At 37.3% G+C, this 13,039-nt stretch overlaps 1 protein-coding gene across 4 annotated transcripts in view; it reads right to left on the bottom strand.

Annotated features, from left to right (window-relative positions):
* LOC110019423 (cell number regulator 13) overlaps positions 1-13,039 on the bottom strand; it is a 55,438-nt gene that overhangs the window by 34,728 nt on the left and 7,671 nt on the right. For 3 of the 4 annotated variants that reach the window (XM_020717067.1, XM_020717065.1, XM_020717066.1), the window contains exons 2-3: positions 3,737-3,811; positions 3,141-3,550 (exon numbers count right to left, since the gene is read on the bottom strand). In XM_020717067.1, the coding sequence (XP_020572726.1) occupies positions 3,141-3,550; positions 3,737-3,811 (485 nt within the window). The remainder of the gene's footprint in view (positions 1-3,140; positions 3,551-3,736; positions 3,812-13,039) is intronic. The other variant, XM_020717068.1, reaches the window with a different exon arrangement.

Here is a 13,039-nt window from a genome sequence, read left to right on the forward strand (position 1 = left end):
CTAAAAAAAACGTTTAAATTCTTTCAATATTGTAATTAAATAAAACTCTCAATAAGAGTGTTCAAGTATGTTCCAAGACAGTGTTTTAATTGACCCAAAAGGTGTTTAAAGCCTTTTCTAAAACAAGTATTATTGCAAGCTTAAATCAACATGAGATTCATCACATGCTTGACCAAAAATTGTACAACTGAAACCATAATCTAAACTTATCTAATCCTACATGAAAGCAACTACAAGGTCATTTAAAGTTTTAAATTGCCGAAAAACATATAAAAATGAATTTTCAATACTTGCAGGGTCATAAAAACATTACAAATACACATAACTACAACATGTTAGCATCATCAGAAAATCTTCCCTTAATTTAACTGCAACTGCCTAAGTTTCAAAAATATGCATAACAACAATTAGACAACTCGAAGAAAATACGTCGCGTTAAATATCAAAACTTAAAAGGAGCAGTCAGTATTTCATAACATAGTTCGCCGTTAAACTTTGGCCAACAACAAGAAGGAATCAAATCATTAACTCATTTCCTGAACAAATAAGGAGACGACATAAGCTGAATAAAAAAATAAAATAAAATAAAATAAAAAATATCAGAAATAGAAACACAACAGCATAAATATCAAGATATGGAGCCCAAATTGGACATGAATAAAATTCACAGAAAATATAAGTTTGTGTTTGGGATCTTGCAAGAACTCATAGAGAAGTGAACGGTCAAAAGTGAACGGTGAGAGGATTGGGTTGGATAGGTGGACCTTGCACAATTGACTTCGTGTTCCGATTGTCCAAATGGTTTTCCTGCAGAGCTGGGGGGGGTTTTTAAGACTAGGCGCGTGGTGTTTTTTTAATCAGATCTTGGGATAGTGAAATAGGGAAACTAATTTCGACCTAGGTGTTTGGATCAAGCTTAAGATGATGGGGAGGAAATGATATGGGTCAATCTCGGCCAATGGAGGAGAGATTTTTGATATTAGGTATTGGGTTAATGAAATGGGTTAGGATAGACACAGAATGAGATAGGACTTAAGAAATGTAAAGGGAGAGGACTCATGGGTTAGGTTTGCGCGGAAAGAAAATGGTGGAATTTCGGATGTCTTTGTATGCCACGATCTTTTCATGCACTACAAAGCAGAGCAAGGTGAAGCCCGATCAGGCGAGCGGTTGGGGTGGAAGGGGGATGGTTAAGGCTAGGCACGTGGGTTCCGTCGCCCATGCGGGGTGAATGTGTCGGCCGACATTAGTCGGCGCGTTATACCGCCTTTGTGATAGACCATTGATTTCCCAGAAGAAATCCTAGGTTAGCAATCCCATGCATCGTCATTCATAGCAAAGTCAAGTTATTCACCCTTTGTGAGCCTTAAAGCAAAATCTCGGGCGTTGGAATCCCAATTTCCCACGGCTTTGGTACTCCAAACCTTCCTTGGAGGGGTTGGTTGAGTCTGGTCTTGAGGGATGGGAAAAACTTTGTAGCTTAGGGGGGGTGGGGAAGAAGGGCTTCGAGCTTCTCGGTTCGGTTGCATGAAAGGTGAAAAGGAAAACGAGGCTTCGTTTCTTAAACAGAGAGGAAGATATGAGTTTTAGTGGCTTCGTTTCTTGAATATGGAGGAGAGATCGACGTAGAGAAGAGAGAAAAGGGTGTGACTTTTGTATTTCGAACCACAGAATTGGGTAAGAGAGAGAAGGCAGCACGAGAGAGAAACTTGGAGATCGAACAAAGAAGTGGAAAAAAGTGCTATTTCTGCAGTTTGCTTGGATCAATAGAGATGGGGCTTTGCCTAGAGTGGAAGTGTGGCTTCTGCATGCAAATTAGAGAATAACGGATTAGAGATGCGGCTGAGGCCGTGCTAGACTTGTGAAAGAGAAAATGAAGACGAGCAGCAAGAAGGAACGTGCAAGGGTTTTAGTCGGGAGAGAAGTGGGATTTTTCGTGAGTATTGTGGTTTATGAACCAAATCAAAAAGAATTGGAGAGGAGCAGGCAACGAGAGAGCCAAAACATGTGTGGTCGTTTTTTCTCAAATAGGAGAAGTCTCATGCAAATGATTACGAGCATATTGGGGTGGGATTAGATATTAGGATTTTAATATTTTAATTGTTTTTCTTTTTTTGCTGTTTAATTTTAACGTTCAACAAATATATCTTAATTAAGTTTCTATTCTTTCTCTAAATTCTTTTATCCAAAACTCAAATTTTTGTTTACTTTCAAAGCCCTCTCACCTCACGCCAACTACATAGCAAATAATTCTCCGCAAGTCAACTAAAGCTGGCGGCAAAAGGAAAGGAAGCAAGCAAACTAAAATCTAATTTGATCCATAGCATCTTGCTCCACCAAACTTTCGAAGTTATAGGAGTTTTATTTAAATTTAGATTACTAAATAGCAAATTACTGATAATATTTGAATTTGATTTTATTCCAAATAAGAAATAGTAATATGCTATTATTCTACCAAGCCCCCTCTTTTAAAATTTGCCTTGTTATAACAATTATTGGGTCAAAATTCCTAACAATTGTCTGTCTTCATAAATTTATTAAATCCATTAAATAAGAAAAATTATAGCAATTTTCCGATATGCATACTTTATTAACCTTCATGTAACTGTATCTGCATAAGTGAAAAAAATGTAAGTTTTAGAATATTAGATTATTAAGAAGACAACGTCTGAACTTTAGAGAAAAACAATGCTGAAGGCTTACCAAATTCTAGTCATTATCGCTCAAAAAGAGAAAGGAAATATGACAGTAAATTTAATAGCAGGGATGGAACAAAAAATTTAAGCCTTTACAAGTTTAGCGGCAGCCTAAACATTGAAAAGAAGGACCTTATATGTTGATATATTCATTGAAATTAAAGTATTGCTTGATCATGTCAGCGTAACAAAGAGTGTTAATATTGAATCTTTTTCCTTCACAAGGAAGATTTGATATTATGTAGATATAAAATAACGCTGATACAACAGCTAACAATTTTTTACCAGAATTTATCGTATTTCCTCCTGCAGGAAAGTATGGATAAAACAAATTAGGGACGGAAGGGCCTGTTTTCCGTTACTTCTGCATAATACTCAAGAAAATAAGGCCAAAATGCAATTAGATATATGCACCAGATGGAACAACAAAATAGGAAAGCCAACCTTGACACTGCATTGCTGTCATACGGACAACTTCCATCATAGGGATATCCTGGATAATCGCTTCCATCCAGATTACTACTTTGTTCTTTTTTCGAATTATTGTGATGTGCACATTTCTCTGTTAAAGAACTAGCAACAGCTTCTGTAACATCTAGCAGATGTTGTATGACTTCACACTGCCCAATATCCATGCTACTTTGAGATCTCTGAAGTTCTAGTTGAAGTTTCTCATTTTCCTTCTGAAGGGCCTCATCAAATCTCAAGTTTGGGTATGAACAAGAAAGAGTCTTTTTGAGAATCGTTTTATGATTGCTACATGGATCAGGATTCAATATAACATCTTGCACCTTCTTGTCCTCATCATCAAAAGTATATTCTCTGTCATCACTATCAATGTGCTCCAGTCTTTCCTGATGCATGAAAACGGAAGAAATTATTTTAAAAAGGGGAACAAATTGTAAGAATCAATAGTAATGCTAGCCACATAAGCAATATTTATAAATCGCAAATATGATTATCAATGACAATAAATAGAATTGTAATGGTGCAATTGGAATTGAATTTGCAGTATCGATTTTATCATAACAATAACTAACCTGCATCTCTTGTTTAACTTTAGTTTTTGAAGTAGGCCGCACAATAAATGGACCAATCAGGCAAAAATATAAAGCCTAGAAATAAAGCTGAGTATTATTCATCAAATGCACATAAAATTGAAAACTAAGGGTGATATTGAGTCAGGTCCGATTACGTTAGTTGAACAGGAACTCAAAAAAGAAAAAGAAATAAATGCTCGGCTCAAACTAGACTCATGCCTATTTCTGGTAGATAAGAAATTGAATTTTAATTAAGAATATAGATAAATATATACATATATTGTGTTATATGCATTATGAGTTCTAAATAAATAAGTTTTACCTTGATTTAATTACACAACCCGATAAGGTCAAGCAAGACATTGATACTGAAGATGGAACTAGAAGTCACACAAAAGGTTCCAAGACACTTCAATTACTATTGAAATTGCTCAAACATTGCCCGATCATAAAATAGGCCCCATGGCATCCAAAGCATCAAAATTACATAACAATGGGTATTTTATTATTAAAAGAAGTATGATAAAAATGATGAAATAAATCTTAATGCCCCCAAAACTACTCCAATGATGCTCGATCACAAACGAATTGCGCCATTGCATCAGAAACGTCAAGAATACTCGAGAAGAGTCACTCAACGAGGACAAAAATAAATGAACATGAAGATGTACGAAATGAGGCCAAGTCACTTTAGCTGTAATAACCAAAAATAAAATAAATTTAATCCCCCTCACGACACCTATTCAAAACAAATACAATGCTATGGGAAAATTAAAATGATGGATTTATTTTCTCGTTTCGTTTGAACTGAATGAACAAGCCAAGCGAGAGAGAGATGAGAGAAGCGAGAGCAAGAGTAAAAGAAAAACTAGAGGAAGAAAAAGAATGAGACAAGTGGCTTGGTAGACTATCGTGAGCAAAAAATGATGGAAGGAAGGAGACGAATGACTTGCCTTTTGTGCTTTGTTGACGGTCTAGAGCGCATTGAATAGGGAGGAAGAGGAAGAGGAAGGAAGGACCTTGCTTTTAAATGAGTGGAAGAGGAATCACAGGAGAATGGAGACGATGCAAAACCTATCAAAATGGGTGCACTCGGGAAGAAGAAAAGCAATGACACCAAGGAGCAATGCCACTTGCTGGAAGAAGGAATCGAGTGATCCTTGTGTTTGATTTGTGTATACAAGGGCAACAAGCTGAAGCCTGAGAAGGGGCAAGACGACATCATGAAAGAGGCACACAAAGAAGAAGGAAGACGACAATATCAATCAGGAATAAAAGAAATCAGACAGAATAAAGAGTTTTCTTCTTCGTAATACTGCAATACTGCAAAGAAGGAAATATTATAAAATATTATATTTGCACGGATTCTTTCCTTTTAGCTAATTATTTTGATTATGATTATGTATTAATTAAGTTATTTAATTAAGAATATACTGAATATTATGTACCTAAAATAGATTGTACAAACTACTATTTATTGGAATGAAAGTAAAGAAAAAGGCATTCAGCCTATTTGCTCAAAATATTGTCATGATATCAGAGCCTGAATCCTTGAAATTTTAGCTTTGTTATCTTTGGTCGGGATCTTCGACTGCTTCCTCACCGGAGCGCTCTTTCTTCTCTTTGAGTTTTGCGGCGTCTTCGTCCGCTTTGTTTGAGTTATGTTGCTGCTTCAAGATGTTGCTGCTTCAAGCCGATCGACTCCCATCGATCGGACCTCTGGTGCTGTGTTCCACGGCATCTTCTCTGGTGCGACATCTTCGTCCAGCATCTTTCGATACTCCATTGGGCCGCGATTCGCTTGCTCACTCCAAGATCTGCCGCGATCTTTACTTGTTCTGTCGCGATATGCTTATTCGCTCACTCGCTCCTGCGCAATCTTTGGTGCGGCACTCGTTCTCTCCTACCGCGATCTGTCGATCGCTCCTGCGCGATCCGCCGTGACCCGCTCGCTTTTCGTGATCGTCGCTCGTTCTGCCGCGATCTCTGGTGCGGCATCTCGTTCGCTCCTGCCGCGATTTGCCGTTAGTGTCGCGATTTGTCGCTACTGTCGCAAGCGTCACGATCACGGCTTATTCAAACTTTGAGGCGCTCTTCGATCTTCGACCCTAGCCTTTGAATTTTATTTGTCTTGGATATTTCGATCAAGATTAATATATTTAAAATGTCTTCTGAAATCTTAGCTATCAGATTTACAGGAAGGAATTATGTAGCATGGAAATTTTAGCTCAGAATGTTCTTAAAAGGGAAGGAGCTTTGGGGTCATCTTGATGGATCTTCCCCAGCTCCTACTGAGACAAGATCTTGGTCAATGGGAAGCAAATGATGCTCCGATTGTTTCCTGGATTTTGGGATCTATTGAGGCTCATACGATAAACAATTTACGATCCTTTAGCACAGCTAAAGAAATGTGGGAATATTTGAAGCGCGTTTATAATCAAGATAATTCTGCGAAACGATTCTAATTGGAACTTATCATGAATAATTATAGTCAGGGTAATCTTTCAATTGAACAATATTATTCTGATTTTTTAAATTTATGAAGTGAATATACTGGTATTATCTATGTTAAGTGTCAAAGGAGAACTTAGCTAGTCTTCAAGCTATTCATGAAGAAAGTCGTCGTGATCAGTGTGGATCAGTTTTTAATGAAACTGAGACCTGTATTTGAAACTGCTCGAGCTGGGTTGCTGAACAGAGATTCGGTTCCGTGTTTGGATGTTTTTTTTGGGCAATTACTGCGCGAAGAACAAAGATTGGCGACACAAGCTACTATCAGTACAACAGGTGGATCATCAGAAATAATTAATGTGGCATATGCTGCTAATACCACAGGGAAGGGGTCAGTGCAGTGCTACAACTACAAGAAATTTTGTCATATTGCACAGAATTGAGAAAATAAGGTATGTAATTATTGCAAGCAAAAGGGACATACTCTTACGGAGTGCCTAACATGAACCCAAAATCGCAAACCACAAGCACTTCATGCCATGGTATCTGACAATCCTGCCTCGACTTCTATTGTTACTGACAATAATCAATCAACTGTCACACCCTATATGGTTCAACAGATGATTCTCTCTGCATTTTCTGCTCTCGGCCTTCAAGGAAAAGGTAAAACTATTTCTTCGGTTACTTCTCATTAGTTTGTTGATTCAGGCGCCACAAATCATATGACTAGCACTGTTGAGCTATTGCATAAACAACGACCATACACTGGTACTCAACATATTCAGGTTGCTAATGGAAATAATATTCCAATTACGACAGTTAATGACATTAACTCATCCTTCAAACATGTTTTGGTTTCTCCTAAATTATCTACTAATTTAATCTTTGTTGGTCAAATTGTGGATAATAACTGTGAAGTACATTTTTCTCGTGATGGTTGTATTGTGCAGAATCAGGAGTCGGGGAAGGTGATAGCGAAGAGGCCTAAAGTGGGTAGACTGTTTCCATTGCAATTTACTGTTCCTCAAAATATTTCATTAGCCTCTTCAGTTATTGAGAATAAGGCAGACATCTGGCATAAGAGACTAGGTCATCCAAATGATATGGTGTTGAAGCATTTACATAAATATGGTATTTTTTGTTCTACGGATAAGAATTTAGTAGTTGACTGTTCTGTTTGTAAACTTGAAAAAAGCAAGACGTTACATTTTCTTATTTCAGGCAGTCGTGTCAATAAATGTTTTGACATTATTCATAGTGATGTATGGGAATTATACCGGTTATTTCACATGCTCAATAAAGATATTTTGTGACATTTATTGATGATTACAATCGATTTACTTGGATCTATTTTTTGTGTGCCAAAACAGAAGCATTTACTGTATTCCAAACATTTTTGGCATATGTTGAAACTCAGTTCTCCGCTCGCATTAAAACCTTACGATTTGACAATGGCGGTGAATACATGTCTCATGAGTTTCAAACATTTCTCCATAACAAAGGGATTGTTTCACAACGTTCATGTCACTATACACCGCAGCAAAATGGAGATGTTGAACGAAAAAATCGACATCTATTGGATACCGTGCGCACATTACTGATAGAATCTTCTGTTCCAGCTAGATTTTGGACTGAAGTTTATCTAATGCAGTTTATCTCATTAATCGCTTACCATCTCAACAATTGAAATATGAGTCTCCCTACTATCGAGTTTCTGATAAACACCCTAATTATCATACGACACATATTTTCGGATGTATTTGTTTTATTCATCTACCTGCACATGAACGTCATAAATTGACAGCTCAGTCAGTACGATGTGTTTTTATGGGGTACAGTCCTAATCATAAAGATTTTGTGTTATGATTTGATTAATAATCGATGGCATATTTCTAGAAATGTGATTTTCTTTGAACATGAATATTACTTGCAGCATCATGTGTCCACATCAGATACAGTTATACTTCCACAATTTGATAATTGTTCTGCTGATGAACGGTTCAAGCCAGACATTGTCTACACACGACGCCTGCCCCCTTCACCTTCAATCCTCCCCGACCCTAATCCAGAAATTGCTCCAATAAGTATTCGACGATCATCCGTCCTCCATATAGATATGGGTATTCTGCAATTTTAACTAATACTACTGTTTCTACCTCTTAATTTCAAGCTGCTAAACAGACTTGTTGGGTTAAAGCCATGAAAGAGGAACTTCAGACACTTCAAGACAATCACACTTGGGATATTGTTTCATGTCCTACAGGTATTAAACTCATTGAATGTAAATGGGTTTATTCTCTTAAACTTCGATTTGATGGCTCTCTTGACAGATATAAGGCAAGATTGATAGCTCTTGGCAATCGACAGAAATACGGGATTGATTATGACGAAACAATTATGACGAAACATTTGCAACATTTGCACCTGTGGCTAAGATGACAATTGTCCGACTAGTGTTATCTATTGCTGCATCTAAAGGCTGGTTCTAAAAGCAGATGGATGTTAAGAATGCATTCTTACATAGGGATCTCAAAGAAGACGTCTATTTGACTCCTCCAGGCTTATTTTCTACATCTTCACATGATATTTGTAAGCTCAAAAGGTCCCTATACGGTTTGAAACAGGCTCCACGGGCCTGGTTTAAAAAGTTTCGCAATACCCTTCTTAGCTTCTCTTTTATTCAAAGTCAGTATGATTCATCATTATTTATTTGCAAGACTGACAAGGGAATTGTTTTGTTATTAGTATATGTTGATGATCAATTGATGTCTCAGTTACACAAACATCTACAGGGTTCTTTTCATATGAAAGATTTAGGGTCACTAACTTATTTCTTAGGACTCAAAGTTCACTCTTCTGCCGCTGGTATTTTTCTTCATCAGTACAATTATACGAAGGGACTCATTGCTTTGGCTGGTCTTCAAGATGGTCGCTCCACTGATACCTCTATGGAAGTAAATGTCAAATATCAACAGAATGATAGAAACTTTCTATCTGAACCATCTCTATATAGACAATTGGTTTGCAGTCTCAATTATCTGACTATTACGCGTCCTGATATTTCATATGTTGTGCAACAAGTTAGTCAATTTATGCAAGCACCTACACATCTTCATTTAGCTGCAGTTCGATGTATTATTCGATATTTGAAAGGTACTTCTCATCGTGGTTTGTTCTTTTCTGTGAAGTCTCCTATCACCTTAACAACCTAAAGTGATGTCGATAGGACTGGTTGTTCTGATACACGTAGATTTATTACTGGATGGTGCATGTTTCCCGACAACTTTTTAATCTCTTGGAAGAGCAAGAAACAAGATCGAGTGTCTAATTCATCTACTGAATAAGAATATCGCGCTATGTCCTCTGCTTGTTCTGAAATCATTTGGCTTCGTGGCGTGCTGACTGAGCTTGGTTTTCCTCAGCTTGACTCTACTTCTCTTCATGCAGATAATACTAGTGTTATCCAAATTGCTGCTAATCCCATCTTTCATGAACGCACGAAACACATTGAAGTGGACCGTCATTTCATTCGAAAAGCCTATGAGGAGGGTGTTATATCTCTTCATCATATCACTTCTAATCTTCAAACGGTTAATATATTTACTAAAGCTCTTTCTCGACGGCGTCATCAGTTTCCTGTCAGCAAATTGATGCTCCTTGACCAGCCAGCATCAATTTGAAGAGGGATATCAATAAGGAATAAAAGAAATCAGACAGAATAAAGAGTTTCCTTCTTCGCAATACTGCAAAGAGGAAAATATTATATTTGCACGGATTCTTTCCTTTTAGCTAATTGTTTAGATTATGATTATGTATTAATTAAGTTACTTAATTTAGAATATACTGAATATTATGCACCTAAAATAGATTGTACAAACTACTATTTATTGGAATGAAAGCAAAGGAAAAGGCATTTAGTCTATTTGCTCAAAATATTATCAGACAATACCTAGAGTAAAGGTGCCCTTTTATAGCACAAAATAAGCTCGATTTCATTTGGTGTGAAGAAAGAGGATGAGCATCAAGCAAAAGAAGAGGAAGGAGGAAGGGATTTCATTCAATGGGAAGGAGGAGCAGGCGTGTGTAGCTTAGAAGATCGACTATGACTTGTTAAAGATAAGGGTTTTAAAAATATTAATTAATGAATTTCATATATATGTTAAATTATCAAATGTTATAAATAGCTTTAATTAAATAAGTAATGAGATGAGATGAGTTTAAAGTATATTTTGAATGATTTAGAATTATTTTAATTACATCAGAATAAATAATTTTTTTTATTATTATTTGATAAATACTAAATAACATAGAAGAAATATATTTATATATACACATGTATAATATTAAATAAAGATAATTATAAAATAAAAAGAAATTAAGATGTTAAGATTTGAATGGATTAGTATATATTAAATCAAATAATTGAGCTTTGATTAATGCATAAAATGACTAAAGTATTTAATTAATTAATGTGAATATTTAAACATATTTAATTAAAGAAGGTGAATTTAAAATAAAGAGTAGAAATCTAAAACAAAGTCATATGATTTTGAGGTGAATACTCAAGTTCTTATGCTACAATAATATTTTTACTTCTTCCAGTAAAATTTATTTAGTGTTACTATCACTAGTTATATTGAAATTACTGCAAACTCGTTATTTATGATTTTATTAAATTTTTGTTTATATTGTATGAATAATGTGTACTTAGAATTGTTTAAATTATCATAGTTATTGAAATTTATATATGCATATTGATTGTTGTGCAAATGAAAACAAAATAATCATTATTAGATAGTTATTTTCATACTATGTTTGCATGTGTGTTGGCATCATTTTTTTTTATGTCATGTGTCAGGGACGTCGATATTACTTAAGGAGGACATCTATTTTGCTTCGGCTTCGCGGGGGGCTAAAAATGCAAAAATTATTATTTTGGACCAAATTGCTAAAAAAAATGGTTCGAATGACTCTGGATAACGAAATTGACCACACTGGTGCATCCAGAACGTCAATTTTACCTAGGAGAGATGTTCATTTTATCGCGATGACGTGTTCGGCGAAAATGTGCGGGGAGATGTTAATTGAATAATAATTATTATTATACTATAATAATAATATTATTATACAGGTTTTTAAAATGATTTTTTTTTAAAAACCCCTCTCTCTCTCTCTCTCTCCCAAAAAAACAGCTCTCCTCTCTCCTCCCTCTCTCTTCTATTCTCTCTCTCCCAAAACAAAATAAAAAAAAAACTGCTCCCTCTCTAAAAAACAAAAAAAAAGGAACGCATCCTCTCCCTCTCTCCCTCAGGATCGCGACGGACCGCGAAACTCCTCTCCCCTTCGCGAAAACCACCGTCCCTCCTCCTCAAGGCCTTTCGAGCAGCACCCGCCGCTGGCCTCCTCGTCGCCGGCGAAGATTGCCGGCGTTCTCTACCAGCCGCCAGCCGCGCCTCTCTCTTTCTTCTTCTCCTCCTTTTTCTTTTTCTTCTTCTTCTTCTTCTCTTTTTCTTCTTTTATTTCTTCTATCTTTTTCTTCTTTTATTTCTTCTATCTTTTTCTTCTTCTTCTCCTAACTCTTTTTTTTTCTCTCTTCCATTTCTTCTTCTTCTTCCACTTCTTCTTATCCTATTCCTATTTCATCTTCTTCTATTTTATTTTATTTTATTATTTTTTTTTCCTCTGTCTTCTCCTTCTTCTTCTTCTTTTTCTCGGCTAACTCTTCCACCTCGCCATTTTACCTTCCCGGCGGCCGGATACTTCACTTGAGCACTTCGACGTCGCCGGACAGTGAGCGTTGTCGTTGTTCGAGGAGGCGCGTGCGTCTTTTACCTCGAGGGTTCCCCTCTTTCGCCGTCATCGAGCAACTTCCCTCGCGAAGGTGTATTTTGATTATATTTCTTTTTATATGCCAAAATTATTATTTTTTGTGGTTGCTTTGCATATCTCTCTGATTCCTATCTCCTATTCTCCTCGTTGCATGATTCATTGTGGGATGCACTGGAGCACGGACTGGACGTCAACGGCTTGGAGCAAATAAAGAGAACGCGCCTACAACCTTCGCGGTGGTGAGATCCCCTAAACTCCTAGCTAGCCCTAGGTTTAGTGGTGTCTAGGCGTGTGGGTTCGATCGCCCACATGGGGTGCGTGCGCCGGCATGGGTCGGCGCGACGACGTGCCTGCGTGATGGATCGTCGATTTCCTAGAGCTAACCTTTAGGTTAGGACTTCCTGTGCGTAACCAAACACCCTCCGTAAAGCCGAGTGTCTCCCCTTTGTTGTGAGCCTTAGCACAAGTCCCGATGGGTCGGAGTCCCTCACTCCCCTTGTTTTGGGTTCCCCAGCTTTACTTAGAGAAGTTGGGAGGTCGGACTTGGTAAAGCGAGAGAAGCTTTGTAGCTTTCTCGCTTTGCAAAGTCCGGAGGAGTTCGCGAAATGGGAAAAGCTTTGTATCTACCAAACAATCATGTGTGGTCATTTGCACCTCATTGTTTGAATATGTGTGTCTTGCATCGTTACATATTGTGTGTCATATATCACACTTGCAACTTGCACTTGCAGTTGCACCTTGCACCTTGCACCTTACACTTGCATGTTGCACTTGCACTTGCACTTGCACTTGTACTTGCACTTCCACCTTGCACACTGCACCTTGCAATTGCACTTGCAACTTGCACTTTGCACTTGCACATGCATCTTATATCTTGCACTTGCACGTTGCACCGACACCACTTGTGCCTCGATCGGTTATCCCAAACCGGTCACATCACTTGTGTCTCAGCCGGCTACCCCGATCCGGGTGCCACAATACTTTGGTTTGACTAGATGCTCCATCTGGATCGACCTACCACTT

This window comes from Phalaenopsis equestris, unplaced genomic scaffold (genome assembly GCF_001263595.1).
Source record: "Phalaenopsis equestris unplaced genomic scaffold, ASM126359v1 Scaffold000055, whole genome shotgun sequence".
NCBI classification, from domain to species: Eukaryota; Viridiplantae; Streptophyta; class Magnoliopsida; order Asparagales; family Orchidaceae; genus Phalaenopsis; species Phalaenopsis equestris.